General features: G+C 36.6%; 1 protein-coding gene across 3 annotated transcripts in view; it reads right to left on the bottom strand.

Moving 5' to 3' along the window:
• Positions 1–18,208, bottom strand: part of CRYBG3 (crystallin beta-gamma domain containing 3) — a 137,037-nt gene that overhangs the window by 83,351 nt on the left and 35,478 nt on the right. For all 3 annotated transcript variants that reach the window (XM_055259902.2, XM_055259904.2, XM_055259903.2), the window contains one exon: positions 2,369–2,799. In XM_055259902.2, the coding sequence (XP_055115877.2) occupies positions 2,369–2,799 (431 nt within the window). The remainder of the gene's footprint in view (positions 1–2,368; positions 2,800–18,208) is intronic.

Below are 18,208 nucleotides of genomic sequence, written 5' to 3'. Positions count from 1 at the left end.
CCTAAATTATAATTCTTAGGCATATTGACAGCTGTCAGGAGGAAGTTGCTGAAACTGTAATTCTAAGCCTGGTAAACTGTGGGATTTTCAAAGCTAGGCCTGAAGGAAGCCGGCATCTCAGTCAAACTGGTAGTCAGGTGGTTTTTTCCTTTCCTCCTAAATCAAGAACCACCATTCTTTGTTAAGGAGATTTTGGAGAATTGCCTTAAGCAATTATTCTATTTACAAGGAATTATTCTACTAACAAGTTATTATTTAGTAACCACAAATAAGAGGAAAAGTATCCTCTCTCTTTTTAATCAACTAGTACCAAAGAAAAAAATCTGACCTAACTAATCAAAATCAAAGGAGAAAAAGTACAAACTTCCCATTCTACCCAATTCCTATAACAACCTCAAAATTATCACCATTTTAAATTACTTTAAAATGCTAGATATCAAATGCGAGCAAGCAAAACAATCATCTAAAGAGGTTGTTAGAATATTGCTGGGCCCCATTCCTGCAGAGATTCTGCTCCAGTGGATCTGATCAGATAATGTGCATTTCTAATGAGGTCCCAGGTGATGCTGCTGCTGCTGCTCTAAGGACCACACTTTGAATAGTACTGCTTTAGACGATCATATTCCCATATTATGGATGCAGGACAATTGAGCCACTTTTCTGCTGTTGGACACTGGTTTCCAAATATATGTTCCTATAGTGTTTGAATGAACACCTTTGTACATTATCAGAAATAACCTACAAACTTAAGGTTCTTGATATATATTGCCAATTGAATTTCTAAAAAATGCTACTAATTTGGACTCCACTCTTAGCAGGGTATATGAGTGCCAGCCTTACCAACACTGACTCACTCAGGGTATTATCATTTATTATTATTGTTATCAATTTAAAAGGGGAAAAACTCTCATTTTAGTTTGCATTTCCTTGATAATGAAAATAAACTTTTTTTAACTTATTTATTAACAGATTAGACTTCTTTTATTTGAAAGATTTGTTTATATTGTTTGCCTTTTCTATTGGTGAGTTGGTGTCTAAATTGCTTATCAAAGCATTCTCTATCATTTTTTCTGTATAATTTTCTCATTTTCCACTTAAATTTATTATTGCTTATGTTATTTGACATAAGAGTTTGAAAATTGGGAGTAAGTTTTAATCTACTGATCTCTTTATTGATACCTTCCATTGCTATTATGCTTAGAAAGTCATTTCTCACCAAAATAAAAATGTACAAATGCTGCTTTTGACTTATTGTTTTTAACATTTGTTACTCTATCTTAATTTACTTTAGTACAAAGATGAGGAACACATAATGCCATCATATTCTAGGGTTCAAGTTACATATAAGAGAGTCTATTTCTAGGCTGTCTACTCTGTTTGATTTAAATGTCTAGCAAATATTACATCAGTATGACACTGTTTCAAATACCACAGCTGGATCAATATATTTTAACATCAGGTAGAACAAGCCCCACAACATTATTCTTGATGGACAAACTCTAATCTAATTTTCACAGAGCTGTAAGAGAGGTCTGTGCCTATATCACAAGTTTACTATGAGGAATTAACTGAAAGCACCTACATAAAGACACCTGGAAACTATAAAGAACTGTATAACTATAAGGTAGTGCTTATATGTGACTATAACATTATTGATGGCTTCTTCAAATAATAAATTCTCCAGCAGAGGTAAAAGTAAAATCAATAAAACGGAACCTTACTAGTTACAAATGAATACTTTTATGTCACACAAAATATCGAATGGACTCAACAATGTTATAAACATTCCTTAATTACAAAATATTCCTTCTAGCTCATTTCAGAGTAAAAGGAAAAACAAGTGGGTGTGTGTTTGTTAATCAAACAATGAAGAAAGTGGTGGTAAAATGTTCCTTCAATTCAAGCAATATTTTAGTTTCTTGGAGCTGTGTAAAGGTTCATAAAGCTGGTTTCATGAATAGAGTCCATTTAATTGCTTTTCTTAACTGCTTTAATTAAATTTTACAGAACAAAGATATTGACAGAATAAGAATACAAACCTAAGGACCATTTTCCCCAAAAATGCACATATTGAATACATTGCCTGTCCTGACACAGGAAGAATTCAAGCAACAGAAAACATTACCATGCAGGGAAAAAATAAATCTTTTACTAAGACAAATTTAGCAAGCCCTAGATTACATGTATGGTTCTCTGCACCATGATTGATTACTTGTATGGTACAGAGAATCATACAACTTTTTACTCAGTAGTAGGGACACTACAGAATATCTTTTGCAATCCCACCAATTACTAGGATTAAAACTAAAGCTCAAAAGCTAGATCCAAAAAGCTCAATTTTTTTGGTTCAATTAAATTTTAAACTTACTTCAGCAAATTAGTGGTTTCTTGTTCACTGTCTTGTGTTGTATCCAAAGAAAAAGCATCTGAGAGTTCCGATGAGTTGGAGTCTTGTCCTTCTGTTGGATGTGTCTGGGTTCTTAGGGAGCCACTGAAAATCTCTCTCTCCCTTTTAATCCCGTCCTCATGATGGTCACTGGGATTTTGTAAATCTTTCTCAGTTTTATCCTGGTCATCTTTGAAAGAAGACTGCTTAGCTTCACCTAGAGATGATTTTCCCGAGATATTGAATAAGTTACCAAGAAACTGAAAAAAGCTTTCTTTTGGCTGTCTGTCACTTTCTCCTATTTTGGTATCTGAAGTGGAACTGGAAAGATCATATGCCTTTTTGGGATCTTCCTGCACTGGAAGAGTGACTGGCTTCTCAGCATGGTTCCTTTTGTCCTCACTTTGGCGAATCTTTGAAAACAAAATAGACAATAATAAGCATCATTATTTAAATAATGAAACAGACTGATAAGCTAGTATAAAACAGACTCTGTGTAGACACCAGGGATACATTTGTGAATAAGACTAATGGCTTCTGTTCCTTTGGGCAGTTCACAATCTACTGAAGAGCACGGTAAGCATGACCTTTAAAAAGCTATATGGTAAATGTCATGAGGGGAGAAGTACTGCACACATGGGAACCCAGAGCACGAGCAACTAGTCCAGACTTGGTAGAAGTGAGAGCACAGAAGGTAACTTGGGGGATGCTTCCTAGAGGAAGTACACTCTTTGAAGGGGACAGAAAAAGTGACTATGTGATGCTCATGCATGTGTGTGTGTGTTTAGTGAGGTGTCAGCTCCTAAGGGAGTTTAATATGACTGGAGGTTAGGGTACGAAAATGACAAGAGTGAGAGGTAAATATGGAGAGAGACGTAAAGAGAGCACAGTAAACTTTACGTGTATCTAAATTTAGCCTTTATTATTACAGAGATAAGGGAGAGTATTGGAGAGTATTTCAAATTCTTGGCACTTGAGATAATAACACCTCAACAGACCTCATTATTTCAGCATTGTGTTACCCCATAAAGCTGGCACAATATGAAGCATTACTCAAGAAGATGAGGAAAAGACAGTAAATGGTACTGCAGTTCAGAGAAAGAGCCCACTTGTGACCCCTTCCTGGTAAAACAGGAAGTCCTGATACATAATGTTAATTCAAACCATGGATAGCATTGGGCATTCTTGAAGACAAACACTTGCAGAAGTCCATTTTGCCTGCTCATGGTTAAGTTACTGGTAAAGCAAACTCACATTAATGCATACTATGTGTGAGGAAAAACTGAGCTGCTATATCAAAAAGTATGTTGGCATTCCACTTCATGCTATTTCCAGATTCTAAAAAGCTTTAGGCCCATGAGCCAACTCACCCTGCCTTCCAAACATGCTCATTCACACAATTGTAAAAAGAATGCCCATCCTACAGTCTCTGTCACCTGTTATGCTCACTAGCCCGTATAAAAGGAAAGCTCGAGTGTGAGTCAGAAAACGATCAGGACACGAAGGCAAAACCACCTTAGGGCACTTTAGGTTCACGTGACAATGTTTTATAAGAATCTGATCTTCAAGAAGGCAAGAACATCATAATTATAATGTCATTTTTTCACCTTATTCCATGTCTTGATCTAAGTTCAAATTAGTATAAAGGAGTATTTCACTAACCTCTAAAAAAGATTTAGCATATGAAAGGTTGAGAAAATGTTTAGAACCTATTAACTCAGCAAACTGATTGCAAGCAAACAATATTTTTAAATTTGTTCCCACAGGTGTCAAAGGGGATTTCTGAGTAAGTACATGGCAATTTTTGATGTGTTAGGATTTAATACGTCTTGTGAGCCTCTACATTTAGAATGTCAACAGCCTTCTAGAGATACTACACATCTCACCTTTCACCAGTTTCAACTACAATTTCATTCCACTTGTCTCCACCTCACCCGTCCAACCTTCTGCTCATTCTGAGAGCTGGCACTGTAAGTCACCTGTGCCCTCTCCTCATATAAACAGCATAAACAACCTCTCAGTTTGGCAGTAGAAGATATGCTAATTGACATTTTGAAAATGGTCATTTATATGAAAGATAGACATTTCTTGTTAACAATTTGGTTTACTGTAATTTTTAGCCACAATATTTCTCCCCAGGTCAAAAAGAACACTGGAACATGAAAAGAACAGAATTAATTCTTTTCTATAAGTAGTATGAAGTGGCTGCTCATCCTATGTCGCCACTTGAAGAAAGCAAACTATAGGGTGCTCATTAAAATATCATAAATATCCTTAAAATGCTTTAGAAATTTGCAAAAGAGTCTTATATAATCTGGGCAATTATTTAAAAGAAGAAAAATGAACAAGATGAACACTTTTAACATCATTAAAATCTCAAAACAGTAATTTTTGTCAAAATTGTATTTATCTCCCTATTATTTTTACTTGCTCATTCCTTTCAAAGCGTTAACAGGTTGCTTTCCAAATGAGGAAGATACATTTTGTGAAACTAATGAAAGACTTTACATTTAACCTTTTTAAAGTAGTAAATAATTTTTTTAAAAAATCACTTGTTTCTCCTTCCCCTTAACTGTCTGCTTCTTTGTTATTCCAGAATCCCTATAAGTTTACTAAAGAGTATTTTTAGTTCCCTTAAATGTTTTAGTTGCTTAATTTTTCCCTCATAATCTTACGAGAAATGCGTAATCGTAATTAAAACACCTTCAACAACAAAAAGTTTCTGAATTTAGAAACAAAAATCTAGCAGGAAAAATACACTGCTATTCAAAGTAAACACCTGCAATAAATTATGTATTTATAGAATTAAAATTTTAAGATAGATCTAAAGCAGTTGTTCTTCACCCTCAACCTGGACAAGTTCAGCCTGCCTACAGGCCCTCATTATGTGGGCCCTACATCTGTCTGCCAGCAGGACTGTCTACCATTGTAGCAATGAATGAGTAGAATGAAGCACTCAGGACTCAGGCAAACATTAACAAAATGTTCATTCTAGTTGCTCTCCAAGATTTTGGTATTATGTGTATACTATATGAATGTTACTGATGAAGGCATATGTATCTTTGGAATTTTCAATGTTTGTCCCTCATGTTCAATACGTTGTAATGCGGTACTCTTAGTACAGATGCATTTCTCTATCTACTCTCTTTGGTATGTTGGGGCCCAACACAACAAAATACAGGAAAGCATTATGTATACTGATTAATAAGATTTAGCTGAGGTATTCAAGGAGCTTACAAGCTAGGAACATACTCATCATTACATTAATATCACTGTAGGGGGCTTACAAGAGATATGTACACAATAGAAGACACAATTAATGAGTGGGGATGTACAGAAACCTTCTTTGCATAGAAGATAACATTTGAGCTTAATTTGAAGAGTGTTAAGAGTATTCTAGACACAAGCCATAGTATGCACAAAGACACAGAAGTTTGAAATATGTTTACTATGGCAGGGATATGGCTGATGAAGATTGGAGCACAGAAGATAAAGAGTTTGATAAGATGACCAGTTAGAAGTGGTGGGTGAGGAATAATATAGCCACAGATAACTGAGTTCTCTAAATTAGACAACAATTTGAGTAGGTAAGCCAAAAAAATGGACGTGGAAAATAGAAAAGGAGGTGAGAATTAGGGCTCTGGGTAGGAGGCAGGTAGGGCAACAAACTATTTAGTTGTCAAATGTGAAATTTTTGGTCCCTTGTGATACACAAGTTGAGATGTCTGATAAACAGAGGCACAATTTAAGAATGTAGTTTGGCAATATACAATGTGCTCAGGAAAAAAAGAGGAAACAACAAAAGATCCCTATGGAAAAAAAAAAGATTAAGAGGCAAAAACAACGAAAAGAAGAAACCAGTGAAAGAGATAGAGGAGGTCAAAACCAGACCAAGTTAGACTCTACAGAATACCAGAGATCTCCGAAGAAACAAAGAACACTTCAAAAGGCAGACAGGAGTCAAGAATGTCAAATGCCACTGTGAGCTCAAGAAAGATGAGGACTATCTTCCTCACTGGTCTTCAGAAACATCAGGCACACACCCACCTTAGGAATTTTCCCTTTACTCTTCTCTCTACTTAGAATGTTCATCCCCCAGATACCTATATGACTCACTCTCTCTCACCTCCTTCAGACCTTTCCTTGAAAACCATATCACCAATGAAAATTCTCTCAGCATGATCTAAAATAGCAGACCCCTCCACTGTAAAACTACCTATCCTCCTTCTGTTTTATTTTTCTTCTTGTACTTACTATTATAGTAAATACACACACAACACACACCTACAACATTTAATATGTATTTCCTCCTTTAGGATGTAACATCCACAAGGCCAACGATGTTTGTCTATTTTATTCACTGCAGTATCTCTACCACCTTGAAACATGCCTGATAATAAGAGGTGCTCAAATGTTTGTCAGAGTAATAAATGAAGAAATGGAAAAGCCTTAAGAATGCAGGAGAAATAGTCGTAACAGTTCAAGAATTCATGTGTTCAGTCCAAAACCTGAGCTGATAAACAGTGAGTAGCTAACAAGGAAATAGGAATAGTCATAAGTAGACGGGAAACCTTTTCAGAGATTTTTAACTAGAAGGAAAGACAAAATACATTTTAAGTTCCAGGACAGAACTTACTGTTTTGCGAATCAGCTCTACACTTGTTGGAAAGGGAGTGACTATGGTATAAAGAGATGGATGACAGGTTCCAGACGGAAAGGAAGGAGGTGATGATATGAAGAGAACAATATAATTTCTAATACTTATAATAAAGACAAAGTATTAGCATTGGAGGGAAGGACATTTTCTCTGCCAAGTAAAGTGGCAAGGAGAGTGGCTAAAGCCTTATAAATTCCGTAAGTGAAAAGACAATACGGTCCAACAAATGGCTCTGACCTCAGTAAAGTGAAAGGAGAGAAAAGCTGAAGGAGAGACAAAAAGGTGAAACTAGGATTTGGGCTCTCAAAATTTAGAGAACTTGAAACAATGTTTCTGGGGAATGCAGCCCCAAATGAACAGGCTAAAACTAGGTAAACAAAAAAGCAGTTAGGTTCAATGTAAACTTTAAAGTGTTGATTCATTCAATAAATAATCAACAAGATACTATTCTAGGCATTTAGAGGCAATCGTGAAAAATGTACCAAAATCCTGGCTTTCATGGTACCTACATTCTAGTGATGTCTGAACTTTTTTGCAGGTCTAATTAGCATTATTTTGTCACCTCCTTAAGCAGCCTGTAGCATGTGGTGGGTGCTGTGGCACCTGGTATAGTAAACAAGATCAGCATGTAGACAATGTTGCCCCGCCCCCTTGAGCAGTGAAACTGCTAAGCATCACATGTGCACCCTCACCACAGGGCCCAAAAACAGGCTGCCAGGAGCCCGACACTACCAGTGACTGTGCCCCTTTCATCAGTGGAGCTGAATGGCATACACACACCACTCAGAAACTGGGAACAGGACTGTTAGGTGACTACTGTCACTGATGACACTGCCCCCAGCAAAACCAAAGCCATATCACTGCTCTCACAGACCCACATAATCTAGGCCACTGAAGCACTCACAGATGTTGATGACAGCCAAAAAGAAATCACATTGTGACTATACTACTGTGCCTACCTAGAACCAAATCCAAAGCCAGACACCATGTATCACATCTGTAAGAAAAAAATCCCTACAAAAGCTACTCCATAAAATTGAAGGAGGTACTTATTCCACCAGATGCATAAGTAACAATGTAGGAGCACAAGAAACATGAAAAAGCAAGAAATGTAACACAAAGAAATACAATAATTCTCCAGTAACAGACAACCAAGAAAAGAAAATCTATGAAATGCCTAAAAAGGAATTCACAATAATGATCTTAAGTAAATTCAGTAAGATACAAAAAAATACAGATAGACAATTCAATAAAATCAGAAAAACTATTTATGATATGAATGATAAAGTCAACAAGATAGGTGTCATAAAAAAGAAAAAAGAAATGTTGAAGCTGAAAAAATTCAGTGAATAAACTATACAATGGAAAGCATCAGTAATAGATTAGATGAAGCAGAAAAAACTTCTGAGCTTGAAGAAAGGCTTTTTTAAATGATCCAATCAGAAAATAAAAAGGAATAAGGAAAGCGCAGGAGGAAAAGAGATGGGAAAAGGCACAGAAAACCTATTTAATGAAATAATAGCTAAAAACTTTCTAAGTCTTGGAAGACTATAGACATCTAGATCCAGGAAGCTCAGAAGTCCCCAAATAGATTCAACCTCAAAAGGTCCTTTCTGAGGCACATATAGTCATACAAAAGTCAACAAATTTTCTAAAAACAAATATTTCTAAAAATAGAGAAAAATGTCAAGTCTCATACAAAGGAATCTTCATCAGAATAACAGCATATATCTTAGCAGAAACCTTACTGGCAAGAAAAGAATAGAATGATATATTCAAGTTGCTGAAAGAAAAAAAAAAAACTCAACTAAAAACATACCCAGCAAAGCTATCCCTCAGAAATGAAGGAAAAATAAAGTCCCTTCCAGACAAACAAAAACTGAGAAAATTCATCACCACTAGATAGACTTTAAAGAAATGCTTAAGGGTGTCCCACATTTGGAAGCAAAACATTATCTACTATCATAAAACTACAGAAGTATAAAGCTCACTGATAGAGAAGATACATAACTGAGATAAAGTAATCAAACCTTATCATGATAGAAAACCACCAAAGATAAACCATAAGAAAGGAACAATGTATATAAAAGAAATGATCAGAAAATAATTTAAAAAATGACAAGAGTAAGTCCTTATTTATCAATAATAACCATAAATATAAATGGTTAAATTCCCCAATGAAAAGATATAGATTAGCTGAATGGATAAACAAACAGGACTCAACTATATGCTACCTACAAGAAACTCACTTCACATATAGAGACACGCACAGAATGAAAGTAAATGGATGGAAAAAGATATTCCATACAAATGGAAGCCAAAAACAGACTACAAGTCAAAAACTGCAAAAAGAGACAAAGAAGGCCATTATATAAGGATAAAGGGACCCATTCAACAAGACGATGTAACAACTGTAAATATACATGCACTCAAGACAGGAACAAATACAAAGATATACAAAGTTATATACAAAGCAAATAGTATTAGATCCAATGGGATAGACCCCAATATAATAATAGCTGGGAACTTCAAAATCCCACTCTCAAATTTGGACATATCTAGACCAAAAAAAAAAAAACAAACTTAAGGAAATCGCAGATTAAATTTCACTATAGACCTAACATTTATACAACATTTCATCTAATAGCTACAGAATACACATTTTTCTCATCAGCAAATGGAATATTCTTCAGAACACACCATATTTCAGGCCACAAATTAAGTCTCAACATATTTTTTAAAAAATCAAAATCATACAAAGTATTTTTTCTGACCACAATGGAATAAAACTAGAAATCAATAACAAAAGAAATTTTGGAAACTGTACAAACACATGGAAATTAAACAACATGCTCCTGAGTGACTGATGAAAAAAGAAGAAAATTAAAACATTTGTTTCGACAAATGAAAGTAGGAACACAACATACAAAAACCTATAGGATACAGCAAAAGCAGAAGAAGAAGGAAACTGACAGCAACAAACATCAACATAAAAAAATTATTTCAAATAAACAACCTAACAGTACACCTCAAGAAACTAGCAAAGCAAGAACAAGCCAACCCCCAAATTAGAAGAAAACAATAATCAGAGCAGAAATAAATGACATTCAGACTAAAGTATAATATAAAAGAGCAATGAAACATAAAGTCGGTTTTTTATAAAAACAAAATTAATAAACCATTAGGTAGACTAAGAAAAAAGAAAAGACCCAAGTAAAATCAGAATTGAAAAAGGAGACATGATGACTGATACCACCATAAAACAAAGGCTCACCAGAAATTTTTATGAATAATGATACACCAACAAATAAAAAAAAAACCTAGGGGAAATGAATACATTCCTGGATGTTGCGGGAAGTCAGGGACCCCAAACGGAGGGACTGGCTGAAGCCATGGCAGAAGAAGGTGGATTGTGAAGATTTCATGGACATTTATTAGTTCCCCAAATTAATACTTTTATAATTTCTTATGCCTGTCTTTATTGCAATCTCTAAACATAAATTGTAAAGATTTCATGGACACTTATCACTTCCCCAATCAACACCCTTGTGATTTCCTATGCCTGTCTTTACTTTAATCTCTTAATCCTGTCAGCTGATGAGGATGTATGTCGCCTCAGGACCATGTGATAATTGCATTAACTGCACAAATTGTAGAGCATGTGTGTTTAAACAATATGAAATCTGGGCACCTTGAAAAAAGAACAGGATAACAGCAATTGTTCAGGGAATAAGAGAAATAACCTTAAACTCTGACCGCCAGTGAGCTGGGCAGAACAGAGCCGTATTTCTCTTCTTTCAAAAGTAAATGGGAGAAATATCGCTGAATTCTTTTTCTCAGCAAGGAACATCCCTGGTAAAGAGAATACGCACCTGGGGGTATAGGCCTATAAACGGCCCCCCTAGGTGTGCCCATCTCTTATGGTCGAGGCTGTAGGGGTGAAATAGACCCCAGTCTCCCATAGCGCTCCCAGGCTTATTAGGAAGAGGAAAGTCCCACCTAATAAATTTTTGATCAGACCGGCTGCTTTCAAAACCCTGTCTCCTGATAAGATGTTGTCAATGACAATGGTGCCCGAAACTTCATTAGCAATTTTAATTTTGCCCCGGTCCTGTGGTCCTGTGATCTCACCCTGCCTCCACTTGCCTTGTGATATTCTATTACCTTGTGAAGTACTTAATGTCTGTGACCCACACCTATTTGCACACTCCCTCCCCTTTTGAAAATCCCTAATAAAAACTTGCTGGTTTTTGCGGCTTGTGGGGCATCACGGAACCTACCGACATGTGATGTCTCCCCTGGACGCCCAGCTTTAAAATTTCTCTCTTTTGTACTCTGTCCGTTTATTTTTCAAGCTGGCCAATGCTTAAGGAAAATAGAAAAGAAACTACGTTGACTATTGGGGCAGGTTTCCCGATACCTGGACTTATATAATCTACCAAAATTGAAGCAAGAAGAAACAGAAAACCTGAACAGACCAATAACTAGTACCAAGGTTGAATAAGTAATAAAAAGTCTCCCAACAAAGAAAAGTCCAAGACCACACAGCCTCACTGCTGAATTCTACTAAACTGTTAAAGAACACCAATTATTCTCAAACTATTTCGAAAAATTGAAGGAGATAGAATTCTTCAAAAATTCATCATGCAAGGCCATCATTACCCTGATAACAAAATCAGACATGGACACACAAACACACACAAAAGAAAACTACAGGCCATTATCCTAGAATAACAAGATGCAAAAATCTTCTATAAAATACTAGCAAAATAAATCCAACAGCACATAAAAAAGATTATATACCATAATTAAGTGGAATTTATTCCAATGATGCAAAGACAATTCAACATATACAACACAATAAACATCACATCAACAGAACAGAGGATAAAAACCTTTTGATCATCTGAAACAGAAAAACGTTTAATAAAATTTAATATCCCTTCTTGATAAAAACTCTCAACAAATAGGTATATAAGGAATGTACCTCAATGAAATAAAGGCCATATATGACAAATCCACAGGTAACATCATAGTAAATGTTGAAAAGTTAAAAGCTTTTCCGCTAAGATCTGGAACAAGATAAGGATGCCACTCCTACTACTCTTATCCAATATAGTACTGGAAGTCCTGGCCACAGCAATCAAACAAGAGAAAGAAATTAAGGGTCCAAATTCGTAATGAGGAAGTCAAACTGTCACTGTTGGCTGATGATATGATCGTGTTTCTAGAGAACCCTGAAGACTCATCCAAAAAGCTTCTACATCTGATACATGAATTCAGTAAAATTCCAGGATAAAAAAAATCAATGTATATAGATCAGGAGCACTGCTATACTCCAACAACGACCAAGCTGAGAAACAAATCAAGAACTCAAACCATTTTACAACAGCTGCAAAAAAAAAAAAAAAAAAATACTTAGGAGTATACCTAACAAAGGAGGTGAAAGATCTCTACAAAGAAAACTACAAAACACTGCTGAAAGAAATCATCAATGACACAAACAAATGGAAACACATCCCATGCTCATGGATGGGTAGAATTAATATTGTGAAAACGACCATACTGCCAAAAGTAATCTACAGATTCAATGCAATTCCTATCAAAATACCATCATCATTCTTTATAGAACTAGAAAAAACAATCCTAAAATTCATATGGAACAAAAAAGAGCCCACATAGCCAAAGCATAGCCAAAGCAAGACTAAGCAAAAAACAAACAACAACAACAACAAAAATCTCGAGGCATCACTTTACTTGACTTCAAACTACACTACAAGGCTATAGTTACCAAAACAGCATGGTACTGGTATAAGATAGGCATGTTGACCAAAGGAACAGAATAGAGAACCCAGAAATAAAGCTAAATACAGCCAACTGATCTTCAACAAAGCATACAAAAATAAAGTGGGGGAAAGGACAGCCTATTCAACAAATTGTGCTGGGATAATTGGCAAGCCACATGTCAAAGAATGAAACTGGATCCTCATCTCTCACCTTATACAAAAATCAACTCAAGATGGATCAAAGACTTAAATCTAAGATCTGAAACCATAATAATTCTAGAAGATAACATCCATAAAACTCTTCCAGACATTGACTTAGGCAGAGAGTTCATCACTAAGAACCCAAAAGCAAATCTAACAAAAACATGTGAAAAAATGCTCAACATCACTAATTATCAGGGAAATGCAAATCAAAACCACAATTGTGATACCACAATTTTGATACCACGATATTTAGGTATGGCAAAAAATGACCATAATTAAAAAATCAAAAAATTATAGATGTTGACATGGATGCAGTGAAAGGAGAACACTTTTACACTGCTGGTGGGACTGTAAACTAGTACAATCATTATGGAAAATAGTATGGAGATTCCTTAAACAACTAAAAGTAGATCTACCATTTTATCCAGCAATCCCACAACTAGGTATCTACCCAGAGGAAAAGAAGTCATTATATGAAAAAGTCACCTGCATTCACAAGTTTATAGCAGCACAATTTGCAATTGCAAAAATATGGAACCAGCCTAAATGCCCATCAACCGAGTGGATAAAGAAAACGTGTGTGTGTGTCTGTGTGTATACATATACCGTGGAATACTACTCAGCCATAAAAAGGAATGAAATAATGGCATTTGCAGCAATATGGATGGAGTTGGAGACCATTATTCTAAGTGAAATAACTCAGGAATGGAAAACCAAACATCGTATGTTCTCGTTTATAAGTGAAAGCTAAGCTGAGAGGATGCAAAGGCATAAGAATGATAATAATGGACTCTGGGGACTTGGGGGGAATGAGGGATAAAAGACTACACATTGAGTACAGTGTACACTGCTTGGGTGATGGATATGCCAAAATCTCAGAAATCACCACTAAAGAACTTATCCATATAACCAAACACCACCTGTGCTACCAAACTATTAAAATAATTTGAAGAAATAAAAATGGGCAATTAATCTGAATAGATATTTAGCAAAGATGACATACAAATAGTCAACAAGTACATGAAAAATGATCAACATTGCTAATTATCCAGGAAATGCACTTCAAAACCACAATGAGATATCACACCCCAGTTAGAATGGCTATTATCACAAAGACAAAAAGTAACAAATGCTGGTGAGTATGCAGAGAAAAGGGAACTGTTACACTGTTGGTGGGAATATAAACTGGTACAATCATTATGGAAAACAGTATCGAGGTTGCTCCAAAAACCAAAAATAAACTACTACAGGATCCGGCAATCCCACTTCTAAATATACATCTAAAGAAAAGGAAATCAGTATGTCAAAGAGATATCTGCACACCCATGTTTATTGCAGCACTATTTACAACAGCCAAGTATGGAATTAATCTAAGTTCCATCAACAGACAAATGGAAAAAGAATATGTGGTTTATGTACACACAATGAAATACTATTCAGCCATAAAAAAGAATGAAACTTCATCATTTGCAGCAATGTGATGATCCTGGAGGACGTTATATCAAATGTCAGAGAAAGAAATACTGCATGGTCTCACTCACATATGGAAGCTAAAATATTTGGTCTCGTAGAGGTAGAATGGTGGTTACTAGAGGTTGGCAAGGGTAGAGGAGAGGGGGATAAAAAGAGGTTGGTTAATGGATACAAAATTAAAGCTAGATAGAAGGAATAAATTCTAGAGTTCTATAGCACTTTAGGGTAATTACAGTTAACAATTATTTATTGTGTATTTTCAAATAGCTAAAAGAAAAAAATTGAGTGTTCCTAGGAAATGATACATGTTTGAGGTTATGGACATATTAATTACCCTGATTTGGTAATTACACATTATATATGTGTATCAAAATATCACTCAGTACAGCATGGATATGTACGATTATCTGTCAATTTTTATGTGTCAAATTTTTCAAAGCATCTGAGTAGAAAACACGGAATGGCCAGGTAATTCTTCCTTTACTGTCTCTAGCACCTGGCTTGATCCTCCTTTTTACCACAGGCTTTGACTTCATTGTGCATAACCAGTACAACCCTTTAGACCACCCTCCCCACCCCACCTGGGTTCCTTGGTACTCTCAACTCCAATGCCCTCCACTTCCACTCCCCACTTCCCTGCCCCTTTGGCTAACCCTCGCCTTTGTCCTGACCCATAACTGCACTGCTTCAGACTCTGCATCTCAGGCATTCCCTAGTGTTCACACCTGCTCATCTTTCCGTCTCCCTTACCCAATTGTCCTAGGTGTACCAATCACACCAGTTCTCCTACCTCATCACAGCTTCTGTCCTGGTTCTTACTCTGTCCCTTTCAGTTCCAAAAAATGTTCCTACCTTCTCTATCCAGATCTCAGATATGGCCAATTACCTCAAAGCTTCTTTCTTTTGTTCCTTGGTCAACCCTATCCAGAAAACTCCAGATTTCTCTTTTCCAAATAGGTGACTGAGTCTCACCTAAAAAATCTGCAGGGATATGCAGAGCTATACAGATTCAGGGTGCCAATCATTCATGATTTACAGCCTCAGCTCAAAACTGGTCTGCAACCTTTCCCCATTTTTCACAGCAGCTATTTCAAACCTTTCTCGCATCCTTTTAGCCATTCCCTCAACTATCCCATTCACTCGCTCAGAAGAGTATCAGAAAGAGTATTTCAGAAGAGCTCAGAAAGCCTTGTTTTTTCAGAGAGACACTCTCTCACAGTCCTGACTCCACCTCTTTTCTACCTGCATCACAGCAGCCACAGCAGCAACAGCAGCAGCAGCATCCAGCCCACTTCCTTCACTGGCCCCTCCAATAAAAGGAGAAAGAATTCCACCTCCCAAAGCTAATTCCTTCAGCAGGGCACCAGTTCATAATCCTTGGTGTCCCTCAGGAACCTCAGTTGCTGATCTGGCCCTTCTGTGAGCTTCTACCATTCAAAAGTATATCCAGAGACAGCCTTCTCCTCTGTCCTCATTACTAACCTCCTTACAAAGGAGTTACCAACCCTCCCTGTTTCTTTTCCTTTACTCCCAATCACTTCCTAAGTCCCAACAATTGGGCTGCCTCCCCAATAATCCTAACCATGACCTTTCAGGGACACCACTCTAATGACTAATCACTCCAATGGACTGTTCTTCTGTCCTGATCTTACACGATGTGTCTGCAGAATGTGAGACTGAATCTCTTCCTGAAAACCATTCTTCCTCTAGATTCCATGGCATCACTCTGAGGTTTCCCTTCTTACTCTCTGAATACTCTTCTCCATCTCTTTCACATTCACTTCTTGTAGCCATCCCTCATGTAGCATGCTCCTCCAATTTCCAGCCTATATCAGCTTTTCCTTCATGCTCTTATGAAATCTCTTGCCCACAGACTCAAATATTCACATGGTGATCCTCAGATTTGTATCCCCAGCTCAGACTCCTAAACTACCAACCAGACATCTATTTCCATACCTGGATGCTTCACTGGACCTCAAACTCAAAACATTCCAAACTGAACTTGGCCATGCTATGTCTCCCTTCTTCCTTCTTCTATAAAGTTTAAAATTCCCACTTGTTAAAGTCAGAGAAAACATCAGGACACCATCACCATAACGTCGCCCCTAGAATAGTGTTATCGGTGGCCTAACCGGATTTGTTGCTTCCACATCTGTTATCCCCCATGATGTTCTCCAGACAAAAACCACAGCAATCTTCTAGAAGCCAAATATGATCATTCTTAAATCCCTCCAATGGCTGAGCATTGCCATCAGGAGAAAATCCAAGCCCCCCGGCACTGCCTTCAAGGTCTTGGTGGATATAACCCCCATGGCTTTCTCCAGTTTCATCTCTTACCACTCACAATGCTTTCAATGCCTACTGTCTTCACAGGCATTACTATTCACTATCTCCTCCTTCCTCTCTCCCTCCCTACCTTTCTTTCTCTCACACTACTGTATATCTTTGCAGAATGCTATTCCCACTGCTGGGACTTATCCTTTGCTCTCTTTGCCTAGAAAATTCCTTCTACAATTCAAGTTTTTCAGGATGGAAATTACATTTATGTTCTTCCAGTGTATATCCCTAACAGCCTATGTCTTCCTTGACACCACAGGGTGTAGGCAAACAATAATCTTACATACTTCCATCATGAGTAGGACTATTACTGAAGTTGTTAATGGTAACTAAAATTTGGCATTCATAAACTAAAACCCACTCCTCATTAAATAATTCTAGTTAATGTTCTACTAAGACATCTGGCTGCCACATATTACTTGGAAATTTTGCCAAAAGTTGAAATTCCACCACCAATACTTGAAATTCACAATTTTGAGAAAAATTACTTTATCGGTTTATTATTGCTATTTTGAGTTATAGCTTAAATGATGCTAAAATCTTTTTTTTTTTTTTGAGACAGAGTCTCGCTCTGTCACCCAGGCTGGAGTGCAGTGGTACAATCTCAGCTCACCAAAACCTCCACCTCCTGGATTCAAGCCATTCTTCTGCCTCAGCCTCCCAAGTAAATGGGATTACAGGCGCACGCCCACCGCGCCCAGCTAATTTTTGTATTTTTAACAGAGACAGGGTTTCACCATGTTGGCCAGGCTGGTCTCCATTTCCTGATCTCAAGTGATTCACCCGCCTCAGCCTCCCAAAGTGCTGGGATTACAGGCTGATGCTAAAATCTTAAATCAAAATCAGTACCCTTATAAAGGATTTCGTTGTGGTGGGTTGTCTGATTAACTCCTTAGTGAGTACTGATACATATTCATGTCAATATTTTTCAATAAATGGATTTTACAACTACATTTGTAAAGATGAACTGTTTATACTCCTATTGTTAAAGTAATTTTGCTTCAAAGATAACATTAGATCATTATTACAGAGTTATTCTTTTCACTAGAAAATGACAACAGGCAAGGTAGGTAGGCAACTACCTTGCCTGAATGCAGCTGGTTATAGTTTAAAACAATAAGCTATTTGCAACTTTTATATCATCACACATCAGTGTTATGATCAGTTCTAGGACGTAATTAACAACATTACTAAGATTATTTTAAAAGCTAAAATTTTACCTTCTAAAAATGTTCTGGCATAGAATTAAAGTTATATCTGGGGTGTTACTTTCACTGTTTTCAAATCCATATAATTTTTGATAAAGAGATGTAGTTATATGTACTATTAAAATAAGTGCCCTTAACCACAGGTGACCCAAAACAG

The sequence above is a fragment of the Symphalangus syndactylus genome, chromosome 21 (genome assembly GCF_028878055.3).
Source record: "Symphalangus syndactylus isolate Jambi chromosome 21, NHGRI_mSymSyn1-v2.1_pri, whole genome shotgun sequence".
In the NCBI taxonomy this organism is placed as follows: Eukaryota; Metazoa; Chordata; class Mammalia; order Primates; family Hylobatidae; genus Symphalangus; species Symphalangus syndactylus.
The sequence above is the reverse complement of the archived record's forward strand: the minus strand, read 5'-3'. Positions and strand labels throughout refer to the sequence as shown.